The sequence below is a fragment of the Brienomyrus brachyistius genome, chromosome 7, assembly GCF_023856365.1.
Source record: "Brienomyrus brachyistius isolate T26 chromosome 7, BBRACH_0.4, whole genome shotgun sequence".
Classification (NCBI taxonomy): Eukaryota; Metazoa; Chordata; class Actinopteri; order Osteoglossiformes; family Mormyridae; genus Brienomyrus; species Brienomyrus brachyistius.
In genome coordinates, this window is record NC_064539.1 from 22,945,370 (window position 1) to 22,970,488 (window position 25,119).

General features: G+C 46.3%; 1 protein-coding gene across 3 annotated transcripts in view; it reads right to left on the reverse strand.

The window, feature by feature from the left end:
- Positions 1-1,833: 1,833 nt before the first annotated feature.
- Positions 1,834-25,119, reverse strand: part of lpar1 (lysophosphatidic acid receptor 1) — a 49,020-nt gene continuing 25,734 nt past the window's right edge. For all 3 annotated transcript variants that reach the window (XM_049021438.1, XM_049021436.1, XM_049021437.1), the window contains exons 2-3: positions 10,050-10,804; positions 1,834-3,394 (exon numbers count right to left, since the gene is read on the reverse strand). In XM_049021438.1, the coding sequence (XP_048877395.1) occupies positions 3,093-3,394; positions 10,050-10,788 (1,041 nt within the window). In that variant the 5' untranslated portion in view covers positions 10,789-10,804 and the 3' untranslated portion in view covers positions 1,834-3,092. The remainder of the gene's footprint in view (positions 3,395-10,049; positions 10,805-25,119) is intronic.

Consider the following 25,119-nt stretch of genomic DNA (forward strand, 5'->3'; position numbering starts at 1 on the left):
TTTGGGATGTCGGGAAGCCAGGCGACGTCCACCAGCTGGGGAAATGGAAGCAGAACAGTCCTCCTCCTGTCTTTGTCAGGATTTGTCAGTCTCCCCCTTGGTTGCATTGGGAAACAGCTTTGTAAACTCCCCACCCCCCTGTCCTGACCCCCACCCTGTGTGCCGACCAGCTGTTTCATTTTGCCTCCACTAGGGGCCAGATGTCTCTCCTTGCCAAGCCACATGACGCAATCGGCCCTGTGCCTTTCCGTGAGAGCCCAAATGAGGAAAAGACAAAGGCACACATTCACCGCACTCTTGCTCCCCGGTGACAAGCCCGCAGCTGCAGGTGACGAGCCGGCATGGGGGCCACTTGCCGGTGCCAAGCCCGGGGCCTGTGCGAGCATGGCACTGGATTTCTGCTGGGGGGGGAGGGGCGGCAATGAGGTTAAACGAGAACTGCAACCCTGCAGAATCTCCACATTTTATAATGACTCCATCCCCTCTTTTCCCTCCTCCTTCCAGATGTGAGAACGGGAGTGTCCAACCTGCTGGTATATGAAGGTTTTCCCCTTCATGTACTGTACTTCACAGAGTGACCATGCAGTGGGAGGAGGTTCTGGCGAGACACTGGTCACAGTGGACTTCGAGGTAGACCGTGCCTGTGAGATGAGGTCATGTGAAAGGTATCAAAGCTGCCGTCACTGGCAGGGAGAGCTGCGGCGTTTTCGAAATCCCATTAGCCCTAAAATGTCAGGCCGTGCAATGACTCCCATCCAGGTCAGAGCATCACCCTGCAGCCCGGTAGTGTCTGGGCGACGGACAGCCAACTGGACCATGTGGTTCTGGGTTCACGGTCAGATTTTGTGATTTGGGAAGGGGGGGGGGGGGTCTGCAGAAAGGCCGGAATTAAGGAAAAGGATTTAAAAAGACACCCGTACTTGCAGGCATCTGACTCTCAGATGCAGATCACACATACTGTCTTTTCAGCAGCAAATGCAGATCACGTTTTGACCGGCACAGTGATGTCATCGTGAGCCATTTGGGACTGACGCCAGTCAGAGTGACGCTGCCCCGGTCACAGCCTGGCGCCCACTCCAAAAGTGCGGCATGAAAAAAAACGATGGTCCCTGCGGCTGAAATTTAAGAACCAGGCCTGGGGTCCAGACAGGAATCACATCCAGTGTTCCACACATATCAGCCATTTCCTGACTCCCTCAAAAATACAAAACCTGTTTTGTATGACCCCCCCCCCCCCCAGTACATACCAGCCGTCTCCACACGGCCCTGTCAGCTCTGTGCCCCCTCTGTCCTCCAACAATGTGGCATCCCTTTCGCTCAGCACACAGACAGAACCCTTAGCGAGGGCGTTTCCTGTGTGGCTGGAGGGGTGTGGAGGAAGCCCGGGCCATCAATCTGTCCGTGGGGGGGGTCGCAGAGGTGCAGGTCACGGGTGGGCACGACCCTGGCTTTTTCCAAATAACAACTTAACTCCGGCACATAGGCACAAAAGCTGACCACCCGGCTGGCAGCTAACACCGCCTGGCCCTGAAAATACAGACCCGGATTTCAGCATCAGGCCCAGCACCGTTAAAAAAATATCATGGATTGGTGTTTTGAGAACCGGTGCGGCAGAAAGTCTAACAGCCTCACCTCCAAGATGGTGGGAGACAGACCTCACTGAGAAACACCACCGCCTTGACTGAAAATCCTGCTATCTGTACTCAGGGGTGCACTGCTCTGAAGGGAGTCTTTGTCTTAAAGGGCACCGTGCCTTTGATTTACCACAGCTTAATCACACCCGGTCAGCAGCAGGTAGCGGGAGGAGCTCAGGCCAATGATTTCAGGAGAAAATAAATTTTAAAAACATCTAGTTTATTTCATTTTGGTCAGGTCAGAAGTTTCCTGCAGACAACCACTTCAGAGGACTTTATTAGAATGTCTTGGCAGGCCACCTTATTATCTGTGTTGAATTTATTTTGAGAGTATGGAGAAAAAATTATTTGTGGTGGAGTAGACACCCTGACCCAGGTGACCAAGGCTGCGACTCTTCCGTTTGCTGAAATGCGCCTTTAAAAAAACAGAAGGCTTACGCAACATTTTTAGCAATTTCCCACATGGAGTTGTGCAAATCATACATCTGCTTAAACTGGTCAGCTGAGGTCAATAACAGCGGTTTGCACGGTGTCACCCAAAAGAGGATTGCTTCGCTGCTATGGAGAAGGGGGACGTTCCTTTTAAAAGCAAACATTAAAGATTTCCTTTTACGATTAAGTGACAACTCTGAAGATATATATTTTATATACATACGTACATACATACATAAGTGGATATAGGAAGTACAACACAGACTGATATTTTTTGGTCTCAAGCGTAACCTCAAATTACATCATTACATTTTTAGTGAAGTTGAAAAAAAAAATTCGCATACTTTAATGTCAGTTATGGAGGCGTATGTAAGAAAGAAGCTATCGGCTTTCTTTCGAGAGAGAGATCCACCCATACATGCTGATGGGAGGGACCCAAACGCTGCTCGTTCCCTGGATCACTGTTCTTAGTGGGATGAATATTTATCAACACTATTTCATTAACAAAGCTTTAAGACGAGTAAAACGGTATGTTACATAAGTTTCTACACTTGGTCCTGTTACCCGACAAAAAAAAAAAAAAAAAAAAACGCAGTGCGATTTCGGTGAGAGATGGAGTTCCGCGTAGTCTGCCGTTTATAAAGCCGGCCCTGGGGGCCGGGCTGGTCATGGACCTCGTGCGTCCCACACGGGAGAGGCTATGGGACAGCAGGAAGGCAGCCCTGCATCTGGGTGACCGCGGAGGACGGCGAAATGCCAGCCAGTTTTCCCAAGGTTTTCCTTCATATTGTACGTTAGTCCTTCGGTGGGAATGCCGCGGCACTGTTAAACACAGACAAAAGCGGGACAAACGGCACAGACGAGAAACACGCAGCTAACAGCTCACTGGTGCCGTCCCAGCTGGCTCCATTTCCGTTCTCCGAAAGAGCGGGACGCATCCCCTTCATAGCACCCCAGCAATGACATCCTCACCAGCTCCCCTCTCTTCCTGGGCCCGTGCAGCCGCCCGCACGCCCCCCCGGGCGCTCACACCACCGAGTGCTCGTTGTTGTGCGGCCCACTCAGCACCGTGTGGTTGATGGAGGAGGCGGAGCGGTCGGAGCCCTCCGTCGTGCCGTTCACATTCTCCTGCCGCTGGCAGCAGAGGATCTGTTTGAAGGTGGCACTCATCTCCTTGTCCCGGTAGGAGTAGATGATGGGGTTCATGGCCGAGTTGAACTCTGCCAGTAGCAGGAAGAACTTCTCGAAGCTGAGGACGTTGCACTCGCTGCAGAAGACGTCCAGGAGGAGCAGAACCAAACCGGGGGTCCAACATATAATGAATGCGCCTGAAAAGAAGGGAGAGGAGAGGAGAATGCAACATGGAGTCAGTCACCTAACCTCGAGGTGGAGACCGAATCAGCCAGCCTGATTGTGTGGCTACAATGCAAAGCATCAGAGGCTAAAACTACTGAAAATAATAATAAATCCTGACATTTACAGAAGGCGGGGGGCGTCTTTGAGCATCACATGCCCCCCCCCCCCAGATGTCAGCTTTAATATTATATGGTTTGCGAAGCTAATTAGAGACCGAGCAAAGGTCATGCAAAAGCCCCACCAGCCTCACTTTAATCGCGTTTATCAGCCTGGTACGTGTGTCTCCGTGTCAGGAAACAGAGCAAAAAGTCATTTTGGCTACAGATGTCCTTCTGCGAGAGAAAAGGGAGACTTTGAGGGCCCCGCTCTCCTTCAGCTGAGCCAGCTGTTCCAGGCCCTGTTTACCTCACTGGACAGCTATGGAAAGACTCTCTGGAGTTAGATAAATCCCACTCGGTCCCTTTCCAGCATAGCGCTCAACAGAGTCTTTTTCTATTTTTGCAGAGTTTTTCGAAGACATCGAGCGGAAGGTTTGTTTGTGACAGAGTTGTAGTCGTGCCTGTCTTATAAAAGTGAGTTTGATTTTCTCAGACGACTGTCAAGCTCAGGGATGCCACTTGCTTTGCTAAGGATCCTGATTTTTCGGTTTCCTCAAGCCTGCTGTCCGCAGATTGGCATGTAGTCGAAAAGGCGGGCATTTTTGCCGATGGTGATTGACAAGAGCTTCGCTGTAGGCCACGAAATAAGGCCGGGGGGGTGGCAATGACTCTTCGCCACACGCAACCCCCGCGGGACCTGAATGCCCGAGTGACCAGGAACAGAGTGGCTCTGGTGCGTGAAGCACAGCTCTTTAAAGAGCCGCACTCGCACTTTGACAGGACACGGGCCAAAACCACACATACAGGCCGCTGACAGGAACACGAGGGGGTGGGTCCGACTGGTCATTAGTCGCCATGACTACATGGAAAAATCACATCAGGCAGTACACAACCACACGCAAAGGTCTCATTACCTAAACAAGACTCGTGGCATTATGGGGGTCCACGCCATTAGCTAATGTCCAGTGATGTCACCTTAGCAGAGCATTGGCGCCCTTAAACGCTGGCTGAAGGAGGCACCGGTCCCCGGGGGTAGTTTACACACTGCATATTGCAGTGCCTTTTTCCAAGCTGTCTCGCCGTTACCCAATCATAGAGGCCCCGGGATTTTTCACCCACTGAGGGAACCATATCCTTCTGGGTGTAACCGTCACATTGTGGCCGGTACATAAGCCAGAGGCGTCATAATGCACACTGTAAGCACACCACTCTGTAATGTCAACAGTGAATTACGCTATGCTCCCTTACTATTAAATAATTATTTATATATAATTAAATCATGTCAGACCGCACTGTATCTTCACTGAATAATCTCTATTACCTTGCTGCAGGTTCGTGGAAGATCTAGATCTCCGCTTCCAACCAAAGACTTATATGGTTCACTGCACTAGACCAGTGTTACTCAATCCGGCCCTCGGGGATCCGCAGACAGTCCACATTTTTGGGAACTAGGTGCAAACACTTGGACTGTCTGGACGGGAGCTCGGAGGGAGCAAAAACATGTGGGTCCCTGAGGAATAGATTGGGAAACACTACACAAGACAACAGACTACATTACGTGTGATTTATATGATAGACAAGATTAGATATAACAGATACTAATTTCCCCATTACTTGATAGGTTCGCATAAATGTCATGGTATCTTTTCTAACTGGACACAGTCTCCATCAACGAACAAGGCCCTGCTCTCTCATCTACCAATAAGCTTCTCAGTGGCTTCAGAGTGGTAATGCTGAAAGGCTTCCAGAGCATTTATTTCATTTATAATAACGCTATTCTGGCACTGAGAGAGAGACGAAAATGAGCAGATTCAGACCTCGGAGTTTAATCTGATTTCATGGACAGAGGAGGTTTCTGTAGGAAATTACAAAGCCTGGGGCTGATATGGCGATTTGTGGTGAAACCCTACATCCGTGCGAAGCGTCGCGATGCCACGGTGACCGGCAGATGTGTAATTTACAATTATATTGTGGGTTAAAGTTTACACTGGGCCCTGTCCCGTGTTTTTGTACTGAGTCAGGGTTTGCCTCGTGCTCATGGTGCCACACACAGCTTCCTGTTCAGGGGGAAGCTGTCCTGGCGGTGTGAAACAGCACCAAAGATCAGGCTTCCACCTTGTTTGAAGTCTAACATCCATTTCTAGTTTAAAACCAGCCAAAACACCACCTTAATTTCTGATACACTTGCAACCATGTACACTTCGATGTGGCTGTGACTTTCTGGGATTCAAAGCTAGAGGAGACACATTGTCAGATTCATTCCCAAACAATATTTAATCTCCGACTGGAATGGGAGGAAGGTCATGGTGATTCTGACTGACTATGCCATATAATTCTGGGAGATTTGGGAACGTGCTCAGTTTGACAACGACCAACTGGTCAATCGATTTACACAGAAATGCTAATGGATGAGACAATGTGTCAAATTAATCTTATTACCCATTTAGGGATTAGGAGACAAGGCGATTAAGAACGGCAGTTTGCGGCACATACATTTTTTTCCACTCTTGCCAACCCGAAAGTATTTCAAAACAAGGGAGAACAGACAGATAAGAACAGAGGATGGCGAGAGTGTTCAAGGGTGTGTGTTTGAAGGCCGAGGTCGTAACTAAGGGTCCCGAGAGCAAGGGGCTGCACCTGAAGCATTTCAGTGAACCAGGATGAAAGGATCTTCTCAGCATTCAGAGCGCGACGGCCACAGAATGAAGGGCCACCATGCTGTCGAAAGGCAAAGCTAAGTGGGAACATGAACGACAACAACTGAGGCTTCGAGAGCTTACTGCCGGGGGCTGGGGGGCTTCAGGAGGTTACGGGTGGGGGCAGCTTGTTTGTTATCCATGCAGCAAAACCTACAGTGGTCTTCCAACTGGCAGCTGTCCAGGCTGCTATATTTCAGGAATCCAGTAACACGCCTTGCAGGCTATAAATTTACGACTTCCTTACAGCTTTCCATACACAATTAAGTGCTGTGACTGAGACTTACAAATTAAAGCACTGGCCAAACTCTACCCCACTCGCCCACCCCACCCCACCCCACCCCAGCTGAGGTCTGAGCTCTGAAATGTGCAAAATGTGTGAGCACAACCCAAGTATATCTCCTCCAGGGGTCATGTGGATGCTCATGGCAAAGATGGGTAGTGCTAGGCCTTAAGGGTAATACTTCGGTCTTCCTAGAGGATTTACACTGTAATCTCTATCATTATGTGAATCAGAATCTCATTTTTTTTCCCCTGTGTACATGTGTGAATATTCAAACGAACAGCGCTATCCAAGAGCATTACACGCTTTTTATGGAAACAGAGACCATATCGAGCTGGAAATTCCAGATCCGTCTCGTCGGCATCATGGAAGTGTCCTAGCCGCGTAATTCCATGCATCAGTGCCGAATCTCCTCGCACTGGCGGAGGAGCTTCCGGAGCAAACGTGTACATTTGTGCCGGGTCCATCCGACCGGCATGGGAGCCATGTGGGAAAAGGCACCATGACCAATGCGGCCAGCAGAACCGGGCCACCTGCAGAGCGGCTTGGCACAGGCGGGGGGTGTTTCAGCTCTGACGCCATCTTGACCAAAGGACCCGCTCGCCCCCTGCCCACCCACCAATCTGCTTTGCTCCTGCTTCTAATTCACCCCGTTTGTTTGATGAAGTTAGCTGGTACTGCAGATAGCAATTTGTGGGAAAAGGGCAGCTTGACATCACATGATAACACTCTGAACCCGCCCAAGAAACTAATACATGGCTTAATTTTGACTTGTGAATCCAGAAATAAAATAAAATTATTTTGCAGTAAGACGTAACTTAAGCGTGAGATTAACTCCTTAGTAAAAAGAAACTATTTCAAAAAATATTTGCAGGAAACGATAAATGGTGCATCTCTGTTTGTTGTAAATAACTTCCTGCAATGGAATGAATACCATGGCTTGATCCCAAAAACTGTGAATTACTCATTTTCACTCTTCCCTCCAAAAGCCTGATAATCTAACCAACAATCCTGGAGACCCCACCACCCACCCCCCACCCCCCAAAGTGTGTGGCTGACTGCATGAGAGTCCTGATATTTTCCAGCCGTTTTCCGTGATAGAAGCTCCCAGGAGAAATTAGGAATGACTTATTTTACAGCATCCTGAGAACCTGAAGCCATTCGCTCATCTGCTACACACATGTGCGCCTCTGAACACCCACTTCCCGAGGACTTTTTAACCTTTGCACGCTCTGGGACGACCAACGAGCTTCCCGCTGTATTTCACAAAGCACGTGGCCGTTTCTTACGGTAGCGGAAACAGAGGCATTTCGGGCCCTATGCAACAAGTATAATGGACGTCCTGGAATTTGGGGATAATTTAATGTTGACTCTGCTCACCCTCCCGGTTGACACTAATGCATATCACAGAACCAGAAAAGCTGCATTCCTTTTGGATGCTAACATGAATTAATGAAGAGATATGAGTTTTAAACACATCCTGCGTTACTGAGTGTTATGTACAGCTAGCTACTAGCTTATGAGGGACTGAAGAAAACTGTTTACTCGACCCCAGAGTCAAACTCAAACGACGTAGCCATCTCATCCTTTGGGCCCGTTAATCTTGAAATCCTTTTAACAATGGAACAAAAAGCTAAAAGAAAAACAGACGGACAGAAACAACTTCCAGCTGCGATTCGGAGGGTGGAGGTTGTGTAAAGTCATGGCAGGGATTTTTTTTTAAGGCGGCTGATTCGCAGCCACGACTCAAAAACACAAATATAAGAACAACAGGCATCAATCATGCGGAGGTTTCTGTCGTGGACTAAGCCGGAAGGCGCTCTTTTCAGTCCACTTCGCGGTGTCGCCATAATACGCAGCTGGACTTGAGGCTCTGACCCGGTCACGGCAGACACAGGCCATCCCCCCAACGGTCCGACGGCGTACGCCACAGTCTCAGTGCAGGCGGCATCCTGCCTTGAGGGGCCGGCCGGCGTCTGTCGTCACGTGATCTGTTCCCAATTAAGTCGCAAACGGTCGCTGTACTCGCAGACCACTTCTAAGGGACATTCCATACTGGCGTCCGTGGAGTAAAACGGAGTTTTTAAAAAAAATAAACAATCCTAGCATCCTCACGGGGCTGGAGAGGGACGCAATCCAGCGAGGATGGACCTCCTCTGGTTTGTTCTGACAATAAAGACGTTCGATTTCCTGGCCGATATTTTTAGGGTTAGCCTTATCTGAAAATAAATGCCTTGATTCACCAAGGCTATTTACTTGGGAACTGGCAAAGGAAACCAAGATGTTTACCTGACATCTGTGGGGTTTAACACATTCAGTGGTGTGGCGGCTCGTCTCTAACTGGGTATCAGGTTCAAACAAATGTTTGAAATATTTAGCAGTGGCACGACATGGGTATAGAGCCTGTGGCAGACCAGTCTCCATCTCCCGCTCCTCCATCAGCTGCAGCTGGACTCCATACCGATTCGATCAGGTCTAATTGAAACCGAAAGCCCTCCCTCTCATGATATCCCCCCCAGCCACGCCTGCAAATTCACCTCAATGCGTCTGTCTCCACATCCTTCTGCGCCATTACTGTTAGGCTCTAAACTCTATCGGATTCATAATTTTTTATTTCTATGGAAAACGAACAGAATTGGGAGATTGTACCTTAAAAACACCATTTCACTCAATGTCATTTATCTCTCAGCCAATGTGACACCGTTACCCTCTTTACGGCTTTCTTAGGGTTCTAGTATCCCTGATGACCTCACATCATTCACAACCACCTACTCATCCCACCCTCTCCAACCCCTGAGCTTATTCACCAGCAGCTGGCACCCAGAGTTGGCTGAGCCACTGTTCCCGCCGTCGGGACGCACGGACATGTCCGTGGTGTCGTACTAGGCGACTAGCGGGACCGACGACAAAGACTCAGTGAGACTTCTGTGAAGTCAGACTCTGCATTGAGTCAAAGGCTCTATTGTCCGCGTCGTTTTCCAAAGCTGAGACCGGACATCTGGCTGGGGTGCCTCTCGAAGCACGTTCCAGCAGAGCTGCTCAGTGCCAAACAGTTGGCAACTCTCAGGTTTTTGTTTGGTGTCCCCCTCGGTTGCTCCATGTCAAATCGATCGTCATTCCCTTTGATTTAGCTCAATTCGGTTCCAGCACCATCTATATCTGCGACCGTGTGTGCATTCCACGCGACCGACCAATGAAAACTTGCCATTTCTGCACACATATCACAAATGTTCTGGAAGTTTGTGCTCAGTTTGCAGCCACAGCTGCACATGCCAGAGATAAGACCCCTCAAGATCCCCCCAAGATGGCTTTGATGAGGTTTCTACTGCAAATGGGATCCACATCAACAAAGAGATGGGAAAGGCATAGACGAGGCATGCCCTTAATTTCGTGCCAACAACAAGGTGGTGAGACTGTTTACCTAGTGCAAAAGTCTAATCGAAAACAATAAGGGATAATCAGACAGGATCGATAAACGATTAGGGACCGGAGGAGCTGGCAGAAACAAAGTGGTTCCCAGAAACCCTACAGCCAGCCCAGAGGCACTTACCTAGGACGATGACGACAGTCTTTAACAGGCTCATCATGGTGTCTCGGTTCCGCCGGGGACCTGAGCTGTGCCGGGACATCCTCATGGTCCTCTGGCGGACGTAAACGAATATGTGGGCGTAGAGGACCACCATAACAACAAAGGTGACCAGGTTGAAGATGGCCCAGAAGACCAGGTAGGAATTGCTGTAGAGAGGTGCCATGTTGGAGCAGGTACTGATGTCGCAGATGCAGTTCCAGCCCACGCTGGGGATGGCGCCCATGACTATAGACATGGTCCAGATGATGACGATGACCACCACCACCCGACGGTTGCTCATGCGCGTGTGCAGCTGCATGCGGAAGACGGTGATGTGCCGTTCGATGGCGATGGCCAAGAGGTTGGCCACTGAGGCCGTCAAGCTGGTGTCGATGAGTCCCTGGCGGAGCAGCCAGGTGCTGACCGTCAGCCGCCGTGTGTTGGGTCCCGTGTTGAACATGAGGTAAAAGTAGGCCAAACCGGCGAAGAAATCGGCCGCCGCCAGGTTGGCCATGAGATAGTAGATGGGGAAGTGGAAACGGCGGTTCACATAGATGGCCACCATGACCAGCAAGTTGGCCAGCATGATGAAGATGCCCACCGTGATGCCTAGTCCCATCACCAACTTGCTGACGGTGTTCCACTCGGTGGCCAGAATCTTCCCACTGCGGTTGTAAAAGAAGGCGATGGTCTCGTTGTAGTAGCACTGTCCTTCGTCCATGGTGTCTGTTTGCTGCCTGAGGATGACAGAAGAACGTGAGTTTGGTTGGTCACTTTGCAGGGGGCACATATGCTGGCTTTTACTCAAAGTGCCTGTCAAATTGTCCGAAAACAATCTGCGTTGTTCATGCCTATCCCACAACCCTGACCAGGACAAGCGGTTACAAGGTGGATGGAAGTAATATTCATGCCTAAACCCTTTTTTTCCAGTCAAATGTACCTATTTTGTTTGAGTCACGATTTGTTGAATGAAATTGAAGAAGTGAAAACCAAAATGACGTCCTACCCTAGAGATAAATGTCAAAATGTTTACACTTGCATAGTAACCAGGTGTTGAAGTACGGTGGTTTCCCTGAACAGGGCCCCTCCAAGGAAACCACTGTGGGTATCCTCTGTAGCGCGGCCCTGTGCGCAGACACACTCACTCAATGACTGAGCAAACACTGGGCGGATACACAAACACCCAGATGAACTCCCATGCTGGCTGCATACCCAGAGACTTCCAACATGACCAAATACCAGCCGCCCAAATACCAGCAGGGGACACGACTCCTACTTACTTGTTACGGTTACATGTTTAGCATTTTGCTAACGGAGGTTCCATTGCAGATTTGAGGCAGCCGCCTTCCTGTTGTCAGCTCACATCCATGACCATTATGCTACCATTCATGAGGAAAGGTCAATCTCTCCAGCTGAATAAACGGCTAACATGTTCAGCTGTAAGCCCTGTAGGTTGGATAACATTTTCCTCTCCAGTAAGCAAACAAAACAACTGTAAGCCTCCAAAACAACTTGAACCTTATTTCCGCAATTCCTCCATCATCCTCTAATGTAAATGTTCCACTTTCTCCATTCTCAGCTTCTTATAACTGGCACGATGTAAAGTGGGGCACGTGGGGAGGGGGAATGCCAGACCATGTGCGGACAGACAAACAAGGAACACCAAGACGCCACCCTCGGGGCACAAGGCTTTTCCAGCGTACTCCGTTAGGTTTCATTTGGACTGGCCGGTTGCTTTCCCACCAGGACAGGAAGTGGGCCCCAGAGTTCTGCCTGGGGTCAGTGGACCTGTAGTTCTCCTCTTGCTATTACCTTACAGTTTCAGTACTGGATTCAGTGATCATGACCAGAACTGAAATGTTTCCTCCATCTGAAGCCATTATCCTGGAAATTTTAAGGTGCAAGTTGCATTTTTAGAGGGTGTGGATGTCTAAACTTAAGTGCTAGCAAGCTAATTACCATATTGGCCCAATTATAAGAAAACCTCCGACTTTTTGGCAACTATTTTTAGAAAAAAGTTTTTGGAAAACCAAATCTTACCTTTACAAAGAAACATAAATGTCCACAGGTATCTAGATTACAATATGTGTATTAAAGAGCATTCCAACATTCCAAAAAACAAATGTATCATTTGGGGAGGGGCGGATAATGAATATTACAAATTCCACGACATCTGAGGGCGCAGAATGTGTTCAATGCAACAGACCAACATGAAGAAGGTAAAAGAAAACAAGTATCGCGGAGTTCTAGCGGTGCAGCCAGGGAAGCCAACAATTTACATGACACTCGGGGATAGACGGTAAACACTCGGATTGCCGGGGCTGCTCTCACGCATCTGGAGTGACACTCGTGCTTTTTCACTCTCATGCTCGCCCAAGATATCTTACGGCAAATCTGTATTACGATAAGTCAAAACACTCGTTACAAAATATTGCATTAGGCGCCATCTGTTCTCTTCCTTATCCAGTGTCTGCGTCGTTTTAGATGAAAACCGTCCATTTCTCGTCACTAGCCGATCAATTAGTGCATCACTAACGAAGGTGCTGGTAATATGAGGCCATTCAAACCACCGTTATTCCATCACATCTCAAAGGGTTCAGACTGAGGTATGTAGCCGCCTAATATGTCGACGTTTTCCTAGACTGTTCAGTCGAGGTCCCGTGGTTTTGCTAGCAGCTGTCTGGTAATCAGTATCAGATCCTTTCTCAGCATCATGCTCACACTGTGGGCTCTAAAAATATACAGACCTCATACAAGCAGGTCAGAACAATATTAGTCAATACAGGATGTTGATATGTTAGTAGGGTGGCCCATAGCCGAAGCCGCTCGATATCATTAGGCTCAGCAGATGACCGTGTTAGCCTGTGGTCATCGAAAGGTTGGTGAGCCCAAATCAAGAGCATTAAGGCTAAGAGAGTTTGATTTTGTAATTAACCAAGAACCAAGCAGGGGAATGTGTATTTGTGACTAAGGTAGGTGTGTTGTCTTACATAAAAGTGTCAATCATCTGCTTTTTTTTGGGGGTGTTTTTTTCCCTTCAGGCATAGTATTTAAAATTAGAGAGGCCAAGCAGATCCAAAGGCAACTCGTCTCATGCCAGAAGTGGAAGCAGCACAGAGGAAGGAGATCGCTGGCCACAGCTAAGATGTGGTGGAAAACAGCAAAAACAGAATATGCCACACACCAAAATCGATGAGGCAATGCCGGATAACAAGCTCGATGTGCTGAAGAGCCTGGATGAACGTGGCAAATGTGGCGCACAGACCTAAGGAGAAGCGCACGCAAGGATACAAGCTCCTCCCACTGGGCAGGCGAGCCTGTGAAGCTGATTCTGTTTGGTGGCTTTGAGGCTTTGAGGCTGTCAAACCAGGCCCATTACTGTGTCCCTTGCACCGGGATCCGGGACATACACAGATTATTTGTTTTACTTCTTTTCTGCGTGACATGCGACAAAATGTTGACATGCAGAACCTGACCTGTGTGGCACCTTGGGCACCATCCGATCCCACGTTTCACGCAGAACCGCAAGGTGCATAGATAGGGGAACCTGAACTAACCCCACCGTCAGACACGGTAACATCTGTAGCTGATAATGAAGGCTTTCTGCATTGGTGGCAAATTTTTAATGACCATATAAAATAGGGAGCAAGATTTCAGAGACAGATTGCGCCATTGTTTTGGTGGACTAAGAGGTCTCCGAGATTTCTCTACCCGACACGCCACACAAAAGGAGGTCTGTGCTTAAAATGTCCGTGGGCGAACTGCTTCTTTATTGAAATGTGGGTCACAAAAAAAGCAATTTCAGCATCATGTTGACAAGACCACCCTCTAGAAACCGCAGATCTTCCATTACAGCGAGCATTCATTCAGGAGAGCCATGAGAAGCTCTCTCTTCCCGGGTCCAAAGTAAACTTGCCTGCTGGAGAGCGCGCTGCCCAGTGCAGCTCAAAAACACCGCTGCGCTGAGAACTGCATGCGGGGCTGCTGAGTGAGGCTGCAGCCGGTCAGGGAATCTCGCATGCTTTCAGACAGAACCATACAAATAACACGCATTGCCAAAACACTGAAAGAAACAGGAAAACATATTTTTCAAAATGCTAGAATTACGGCTAGATTAAAAAGTAAAAATATGATTCACATATTATAATAGGTAAATATCTGTAATGCATATATTACTGCAATATTTGAAATATTACAACATTTACTGAGTTAAATGTTATGCTACTGAGCAGACCGAGTGCCGCAATTTTTTCCTGGGTGTTATTCAGTGTTCAAGTGAATCGTGTTAATAGAAAACTCTCTAAACGCTTTATTAAAGCTGCTTCACAATGTACAATTCTTCAATGAGAATAAAAAACTACTACACCAGACGAGGGTCATCGAGAGTAAAATAGGTAACTCCGACTCTGTCAAACAGATCGTGCTGATCGGAGATGCTCGAAAAACCAGCTGCCGATGGAGACCCTGTGCTCTGATAAGGTCTGCAAACATAACTGTAAAACTGGAAACTGGAACACTGCAACTGTTTCACAATGGCCAAAAATTCAAACCACCTCTTAGAAGAGAATTTTGCGCAAATCGCTGGCATAAACCATCTAACTACTTTTAATTAGAAAACTAAAATTAACTGCGTGTCAAAAGACATTAGCAGAATAGTTGAAGTTCCAGAGATTGAATCTTAGATTTCACAAAAATCCAGAAGAAAATGCAAACACTGCACAGTATCTTATGCACTTATCTCCCGTGATGAGTCACTGCGCTGTTTGCAAAGACAGCTCTTGGAAAAACAGGTGTACATTCACCCAAGTGTGACACCCATCATCAGCAGAGCGAAAAAAACGCAGCATACATGTCCAGATTTCCCGAAAGCTTCCCTAAAAATAACTCTCTCCATTCTTTTGGGGGGGGGGGAAGGCGTTCAGCTCAATGGACATGAACCAGTGAAAGTTTGCAAGACGGTTTCTGTTACGCTGAAACGACACTCTGGCTAGACCTTGCAGCAAAGATAGCAGGAGTGGGAGAGAAGAGGATCTCGTGCCGTTCCAATATCCACAAAACCGTCAAGAAGCGGCAGCATCTGCTATCTGCAGAAGACATACTTTAGCAGATGGTTGTTCCTTTTATCTTTGTTTCAGGCCAGCCCCTACGCCACTGCCAGGATATCAGAAGGTCATCTAGTGCTCACTGGACTCCACTCTAGGGTGCTTTTCCACCACACCAAGTACCATACTTTTGGTACGGTACTTTTGGTACTTTCCCTCTTCCAGTACCAAAAGTTCCAGTACCAAAACGGGCCAAACCAGCCGGGTGCTTTTTTGGTCTTTGTGTGATGTTAGTTGGTTATGTGAACATGCTGCCACTGAAAAACCACACAAACGCAATCTGGAAAAAACTCAGAAAACAATGATGAACAAAGTAATATAATAATAGTAATAGTAATAATAATAATAATAATAATAATAATAGTGAATGCATAGACAAATGAAGAGACCTAAGCATCAACTGCAATTTGGCCGGAAGAACCAGAGATCAGGATAGCATGACAAGGCATAAACTTGATATAGGATTTTCTATAATAGGCCTAACTATGACAACATGGTACTGGAAAATTTTCAAGTGTTGCAACATGATTTTGTTGTAATAAATATTGTTGTTTTTATAATAACTCACAAATCAGTTTAGGAGTGATTTAAACAGCAAGGATGAAAGCGATTTATGATTGTCTCGGAGAATGCATGTATCGCTCATAATAATAATAATAGATACTTTATTGATCCCCGTGGGGAAATCGCCTCCCTCAATTTGCTCTTTGTATCTATCTGCAAAGGGCTGCCACCTGTAGTGGCGCCCAGGGAGCTGGGGGTTAAGGGCCTCGCTCAAGGACCCGCAGACGTGCTGAGGCTGGGTTTGAACCAGCAACCTGCTGATTACAGGCACAACCCACTGAGCCACACGCTGCTAAAGCAGATAAACTTTAAACTGATTTTGAAACGTATACTAGATAATCTTGAAAATGAATAATCCTTAAAATTGAAAAACGTACTATTTTTTTCCTATGATAGACTATAAATATTGTAGTGAAACCTAAACCCCCTGTACTATAGTTTCCATACAGAATTGAAGGTTTGAAAAAGCCGACCAGTGATGTAAGAATTGCACGTGCATAACTTGCGATGTTGGTATTAATATTGCACATCATCTAGCCTTATAATATTCTACAGCTATTTTTCAAATTCAGTACAAAATACCCTGCCTCACCTTTCTGATATCACTCAGCTCTGGTGCCAGTTTTACACCAGTGAAAAACCAGCACCTTGAAGTACAGTGCTTTTGGTTATTTCTTGAGGATAACTGGTGCAGTGGAAAAGCACTCAAAGGAGAGACACTGCTATCACTGAGCACCCTGCTACCCCCCTTCATTAAATCTTACTTCATACACACAAAAGCAGCTCTTTTGCTTATATTTCACCCATCCATCCATTTTCCAAACCATTCATTTTCCAAACTGCTTATCCTTCTGGGTTATGGGTGGATCTGGAGCCTATCCTGGAAGCTACAGGCACAAGGTGGGGAACAACCCAGGAGGGGGGGGGGGGGCAGCCCATTGCAGGGCACACTCACACAGGGCACACCTACGGCAATTTAGTAACTCCAACTAGCCTCAGCTTGTCTTTGGACTGTGAGGGGAAACCGGAGTACCTGGAGGAAACCCCACAACAACATGGGGAGAACATGCAAACTTCACACACACATGTAAACATAACAGGTGGAGACTCGAACCCGGGTCCCAGAGGTGTGAAGCAGCAGTGCTAACCACTGCACCACCATGCCGCCCCGCCTATATTTCATTGTTCCTAAGCCTAAGTTCCTAAGTCATAAACCCTGCAGAGGAGGAAACAATCAGTCGGGCCTTCAGATCAGTTCCCCTGACCTCAAGCTCCAAGAAAAGCAGACCCCCCCCCCACATATCTGCTACAGACATTTTCCCCTCCTTTCAGGCCCTTCACTATCAGTCTCTCTCGTGACAGTTTGTGATTTTCCACTTGTTGCGCAATAAATACATCCTACGTGACACACAAGGAACGTCTGGTATCAACCTTGCCAGCTCACTCAGATCATTATTCTGAAAATGTATGATTTTTCTGAAAATGTCTGTCCTGGTGTTTTTCTAGATAATCACTGAACAGTGGAAAATAAAGCAGCAAAATACAGACTCCATTTTGCCTGGTGTCTTACTGCATACTTTGTAAACATAGAGGGAGGTTTGAGAGGAGGGGCTTTGCTATCCCTGCGGCCAATCATTCGCCTCTGCGTGCATTCTGGAACTCTCATCCTGACACATTCCACTGCAGCACAACCTGTCTTGAATTCCTGGGAAGTCTAAGAGACAACTTCACTTTGTATAGATATCTTTTCAGTGCTTCCCTCTGGCCTGCTAGACAATGAGACCATTGTTCAAAATGCAGTGGGGCCTACCTTCATGTTAGAGACAAAGAAAATAGTTTGCATTTGAGCACATCCTCACTGAAGCATTGCAGTCTCTCAACTGTCTTCACTTAACGTACGTACTCTATGCCTCAGATTGGCTAATGCCGTTGATTTTCAAGTAGATAATTGGCAGGATACATCTTGGCGAATTCATCTGGCTTGCAGAGTACAGATGTTTTCTGTAACCTAGTAATAAACTGGGGAAAATCCAGGATAGTCTATTAAACAAAAGCTACTCTTGATTACAGAACCTAGAATATTAAAAATATTATATTGATGCAATGGAGTAGAAAAATTAACAATTCAAAAAAGGCGTAACAGTCTGTTACAGTCGTGCCGTCATGGTCTAAGCACAGTTATTGCACCATCACGAGTATTTGCCTGTGCAGCCCAGATTTTGGGTCTTGTGGACTAGGGAAGTATGGCTCCACTTGAGTTAGCCTAGCAACAAGAACCACGTGAGGGCTAGTTGAAAATGTAGACAAGACAGGGCCGGTGTTACATTTCCGCACCTTCCAAAGGGAGGGCAAAGCATTCGCTAAACCATGCTGACCTCCAGCTTTCACAGGGATGCGTGGGTTTTCTATACCGGCGAGAGTTTCTCTGCACAGCCGAAAGTCTCCTGTTCTCTGTGAGCATAGAGCTACCTTCTCCTGGAGATCCAGGAGGCCTTGGAAGACCCAACTGTGAGGAGTGACTGGTGCAGCTGTAACACTTGGTTTGTCATCTGGCTTACGAAATCCTGCGTGCTACAAAGCCATTAACGTGATTCACTGAATAATGGAGCAATGAGCTGCTGGTTACCTGGAATACAGGGTGACTCACCCTGTAACTACATCAAATGGCATTTCGCCTAGGGATCGCATTTTATATTCCCTATGGCTGGTCAAGAATTACATGCGAGTGGTTTGGAGACGTCTTCGCGCCTTTAATTTTCAAGCCCGCCTTGACCTGTCACCCCCCAAGAGCGGAGAAAAGGGCTGGCACAAATGCTCTGAATAAACACCCCCCCCCCAAAAAGGACAGCGGCAAAGATTTCTTTAACACATGGCAAAGCCTCAGTTACCTGGGGTTCTAGTGTCGACACACGGGGGGGGGGGGGGGGGGGGGGAGGGTGACACTTAAAATAAACAAAGGGGAATCTTTGAAGCAGCCGCTGAGGACTTACGGTTAGACACACTGCTGGATAAATAAAGCAGTGGACAGATGTTGGGCCCAGCCTGACCTGAAAAGGCAGATCCAGACTGCAGATGTGATGGACAGAGGGCGTAAGCACAACCATGCTCATTACAATGCTAACGATAATGACCATGACGATGACCTACGTTGACGTTAATGACCCAACACGAAAGCTGCTATATTCCTCACAGGGTTTTCATTATTAATGCAATAATGAAAAAATATTACAGAATGAAATTGTTTTTGAAGTGAGAAATCTGTCCTACACTTAAATGCTGAATGACACCTGGGCATACACCGAAATACTGAGAATACTCTCTGTCAGCGGGTGACCATGTAAAAGAGATAGTTAATACTTGCTATGTATCTTTTTAACAAAATGATTTTAGAAAACTCTCATCACACTATTAATCTGCTCTTATATCTTCTATTCATGATGTATTAACTTTTATATGCCAAATCATTTTGGATCAAATACAATGGAAATGAGTCTCAGCTTGCTTGATAGGTTGATTGGCTGATTATCAACAAGATGAACTGTGATGAAACTGAAATTTATATGTCCAGTTTAATGGTACCATTAAAACCAGGTCCTCGGAAACTCCAGGATGGTACACGTTTTTGCTCCCTTTCAGCTCCCTGCCAGACTGTTCACGTTTTTGCTACCTCACAAAGACCAGTCTGAGAAACACTGATTAACTGATTAAAAGCACAAGCCATAATTACAGTGCTCTCTGTGTACTGTTTAGCTAAAGAGAAGCAGGACTATCTGCTGTTACCTACCAGCGAAACACTTAAAAACATGTGTGCCTATCACAGCTCTTCAAACACCACATGCCAAAACCATTCATTTCCACAAATACCCCCCCCCACCCCCACACACACACACACACACACACACACAAAATCTATACCTTTTGACTGTAAAGTTACATTTAGAGTCTGTATATGGGCAGGCAGACTTGCCAGAGAGATTAAAGACCGAAATCAATTCAGAGGAGGGGATGTTTGGAGAATTGCAGGCATTTTAAGGTGGACGCCATGTGTAACATACTCCTACAGCAGCGAAAGGAGTGCTGGATGAGCTAGTTGTTGGAGTTGTTGCCCAAATTCCTTTTGTGACTGTTGCAGAATAAGGAAATGCTTTTAAAACCATTCTAAAACAATATCGCCAAAACCTTTGCGATAATATGTTAAAACAAACCGAAGTCAGTAAAGTGCCCTGTGTTTGAACCGACGCTGCCATATTCGCTCGTCATAATCCCAGATATCTTAGCACGTACGGCCAATTGAGAGACCAGCTTAGGGTTTCATAGTTTGCCGTAGCAAAAAACGCATCATGTAGGTAGTGAGGCAGAGTCTTCTGGCACAACAGCAGCGCATGCAAAGCATGAAAGCCTTCGCTATATTCCTGTGTATTGGCACGTTTAATGTGTGCATCCAGCATACTCTCTTTATTCAGTGTATAGAGGCTTCTGCTCCTGGCATCTTCAGCAGCAAGGACAAGGACTGGATAACTGCAGCTGGCGTCGACTTCAGGGCACTGCTACAGTCTCTGCTCGGTGGTCCCGGGCTACATGCAGTTAGCCTGACCCACCTGAGTGCAGCTTCTGTCTCAGTAAGCGTCACTCGTTAGCCAGGCCTGCTGCCTGGGTCAGGTTAGAATTTGCCCACCCACAGTCATACCCACCCTTGTACGCTGGGAGAAGATGCTTATCTAGCCACACTAGACTAGAAGTGCTACCTCCCCATTTTTTGCTTTTGGATAGAGAGCTAGTGTTAGTACAGCAAATCTGTGTTTTTTTACTCAAGTCAATTAGTTTGTTGAAAGAATTAAGTATTAAATGACTAAAGGACTTTTATTCTTTTCTTTCCTTTGCTGCACTTCTGATCCACCTGGGCTGCTGTTTATATTATAGATATTGTGTAAATAGACTCTATGTGCCATTGCAGCATGCTACACATCAAGTACACCTCACATTTCACTTCCAATTGTATCCCCTTCTTTATGCTTTACGCTACGCCTTTTTCTCCCAAGACATACTGACACATAACATATTTGGGGGCTTGTCCGGAATCATAGCAATCCATCTGTTTGTTAAGTGCGATGTTTTGATGCATACAAGGTTGTCTCTGCATTAAGCTGGCCGTAGACTTCAGATGAAATTGAGAGAATCTATATCGTTCCACAATATGACGTTGTGTGACATATAATCAGCACGGTGATCAACATTCGAGGCACCGCCTGTGCAGGGTCCCCGAGGCAAACTTCTTCATTTGTTCTGATCCTATCCGCTGCCTACGATTGCCCAACATTAATGTGATGCTGCGGGATTGGTCAGTAGGATTAATCATGCAGTTTACCAGCATGCTTTGCACCGAAATGCACTTTAATGATATAACTTAATATATGTATTTCTGTAATGTTTGACGTGGAATGTGTGTTTCATTAGTGTGAAACCGTGAGTGTCGTGCAAATTGTTTTGGTTCTCTTAAGGGGCCGCTGCAAGTATTAAACCAACATGGTCTGTTAAACAGAGTGACTTCCCTTTTAAAAGAGCTGTCATCTCCATTATTAATATGACTCACGAACTTGCCACAATATGTTTATTTGCCCTCTGTATGTGGGTTTGCTGTTTGAAAACATTCTATGCCCTCTAGGGCATGACGTAGAACAAACATGGCGGCAGCCCTGTTTTAAGCACGCGACAGAGTGTTCTCGCCGACACAGACGTCGTTTGAAGTATACAGCCATCTTTAGGGAAGTATTACCAAGTTCCTGCTTTAGGAGTTTCTGCATAATCCTACCTCAGAGTTATTTGAGAGTTGCTGTAATGAGGACTTGATTAGCGAAGTCTTTGGTTTTTGAGAGATCAGTGGAGGCTGCTGTGTTGACGTGTGTCGAGTCGCCTGACTCTGTGAGGCCGGGAGAGTCACATGCTGGCCAGGTGGGCACTGTCTGCCAGAAGGGGAGTCTCATTGCATGGCTGGAATGGTGCCATTTGTCCGGCTCCCTCCCCTTTACTTGGGTCCCATGCACCATAGCCATGTGACGCGTTGGAAAGCCAGCCCGGCCCGTATTCACGCTGAGGCGGGGGTGCAGGGTGCAGTAGCATAAACTCCAGTGCCGCATATACAGCACCATGCAAAAGTCTTAGGCAGACAAAAGAAATGCTGAAAGCTGATTATCTGAACAGTAAGTGTATGTTTGCTCAAAACAATTAGAACACTGACATTAGAATATATGCAAATTAAGAGTAACAATAAAAAACTAACAGGGATCTCTTTTGTTCTCCCAGAAGTCACTGATGACTTGCTAGATGGCTAGATGAACACCGCTTCAGTTCCCAGACGTCTCCTGAAGGGGCCCCCGGCCATTCCATGTATTTCTTAAATTTCACCACCGGCTTACCTAATTAACTAACAAAAAAGGTTATTAAAAGTCAGTGAGGTATTGATTAGCCAAGTCAAAGACATGGGCGTATTGAATAGTCGTGGGGAGAGGTTTGAAATAGCTAAGCTAGCACACTTTGCAGACATAATATCATAGTCTTACACAAAGGACATTTACACATGATTTTCTTTGACTGCCTAAGACTTTTGTACAGTACTGTAATTCTGAGATTAAGGCTGACAAGAGGTTGCCTTGAGGAAGACAGAGCTCCTATGATTCTGGTAGCAGCTTAGCTGATGTCCCTTTTGTCTTCGGTAAGGTCAATATACAACCTCGTTACCTTCATTTTGTGTGTCAGAGACTGATGTTTCTCAGCACCTCTAAACACATTGCGCTAACGCTGGTTTAGCCTAAGGTTATGTGGTCATTAATCCTGCAACATGAATTGACAGGCAAGGCTCAAGTGGTGTGTGTGCTGAGCTGGCTATTGACAAGGGCTTAGCATTATGATGCTGTCAAATCCTCTATTCTTCATGCGTATGAGTTCCTGAGGCATATATAGGCCGGTGCTTCCGGAACCAAAGAAAAATCTTTTGGCTAAACGTGCTTTTTACCTGACGTCATAAGGAGGTGCCACACAGCCCAACAACAAGATAAACTAAATAGGTCCACTGCGATGGCAGTTATGCAACTGGTAGAAGAGAAATTCACTGCAATATACAGTAGGGGCGTTTATAGATTTAAAAAAGGATTTGACACTATACACCATTGCTAGAGATCAATAATTAAAAACTGGAGAGACATGGTATTAGTGGAATAGCATACTCTTGGCTAATAAGTTACCTTGACAATAGATATCAATATGTAATGATAAATCATTTAAAATCAAATTTGTTGAAGGTTACTTACACAAGGTTTCAGTGCTGGGCCCTAAGTTATTTATACAGTATATAAATGATATTTGTAAAGTGACTAAACTGATAAAATGAGTTTTATTTGCTGACGACACTAATATACATTGCTTTGGGAAAAGCTTGGAACGGCTTCCGAATACAAAGGAAAGTGAATTGAAAGTCTTAAAGAAATGGTTTGATACTTTAAAATGTTGTAACTTAGCTGACTTATATACTGCACAAATGATGTGCAAAGCACACAATAACTCACCTTCTAACTGTATTCAGAGGTTGTTTAAAATCAGAGAGAGCAAATTTGAATTAAGGGAACATGGTGTGTTTAAAAAAACAAAAGTAAGGACAAATATAAAAAACAGACGGGTATCCGTCAAAGGGGAAAACATGAGCAAATTAAAGAAATAAAATAAGGCCGTAAACAGTTATAAAACTAATCATCAATGTGTGAGAAACTTTAAAACGTTTAATATTGGTTGTGCTTTTGTTTTGCCGAAACAAGCTGCAACCCAGACCTTTTTTCGGTCTTTATTTATGTGTATCTATGCGACCGAAATAAATTTAAATTCAACAGATGCAGGCTGTCACTACCAGTTTGGTACATCTGCTGCCGGTGTGAACTATTTTTATTGTCATCAACTGGCTATGTTATTGCAGTCCTTAAATGGAAACCCCAGCCTATGGAGCACGCTTAACCTGAGTATTGGTTTAGCTGGTACTCTGGCTGCAACTCTTACCTCTATCTCCCATAAAACACTGATGGGGATCCCAGTTGTCACTCCGATTTAACTGGAAGGGCCGGCTGCCCACTGCGCTAAATGAGCACTGCGGCGTTAAAATCCTGAGGGACACTGGATCAGCATTGTGGGGGGCATTCACAGCCATGCCCCCCCCCCCCCCGAATGTACCCCCTAACCCACAGTGACACGTCTTTTATTTTATTTCAGTTTTATTTTTTAATAAAGAAGTTCATCTTAAAACAAATGAGTTGCCGTGCTGATCTCTGCCTGCACTGTGGCTAAGGATCACCCGCTTATCCAACGCTTCGCCACGCCCCCGCCTATGGCTGAGCGGCTCAAAACGACATATGGAATAGTACAATACCATTTATACTGATATGTTTTATTGTGCGTTATAGTTAGGGTTCTGTTAAATATTTTTAATGGTATTTTTAATAGTATTCCTTCCTGGATGTAAATAATGGGGAGAGCTTTGGTCTTAACAATGGACTGACCATGGGTAGCAGCTGAGGCACGAAACCGCCCAGAAAGCTCATCGACTTCCTCATTTTGTTCCTGTAACACAGCAGCTACAGCAGCATCGTCCCTCCAGCCAAGTCAGCCTTTCCTCCAGTACAGGGTTACTCTACGTCCGGGTCTTTTTGGGCCCCCTTCCGAGTGGTTATTCAAAAATCAGCAGATTGTCCAGGTTTAACACTGGAACCCCTATAACCCAGGGTTGCATGTTACAGAGTAACCCTGTACTGGAGGAAAGACTGACTTGGCTGGAGGAACGATGCTGCTGGGGTTGGAGCTGCTGTAGCTGCGGTGTTACAGGAACAAAATGAGGAAGTCGATGAGCTTTCTGGGCGGTTTCGTGCCTGAGCTGCTACCCATGGTCAGTCGTGTAAACTGGCTGTGAAAGTTACAGCTAGTGTCATGGCCAATCAAGAGGGCCTGGCGAAAATGAGCCGATGGTGGTCGAATCGCCCAATATTAAGGGCAGTAAGTATCTCCCTATAACTTGTGAGCAGTTCATCTGTGCACAGAAGGTGGTCCTTTGGTGAAATGAAAAGGTCAAGCAGGAGATCCCCCTCCTATTGCAAAGGGTCGAATGGATCACTGTTAGATTGCGGTGCCTGTATACAGTGTATAGGGTGTCGAAGCCACATCCTGACTGGCACATGACCGTCAGTTATAAATACATTTCTTACCAACGTACCATCGCATTTTTCAACATTTTTTTTATCGTCGATCTTGATGGACAGGTCAGATGATGCAGAAACCCTATCAGACTATATTCCCTTTGCTTCTTTGCATCCTAACTGGTGAAAAATTAGAATGTTTTTCAACAATTCGATTCT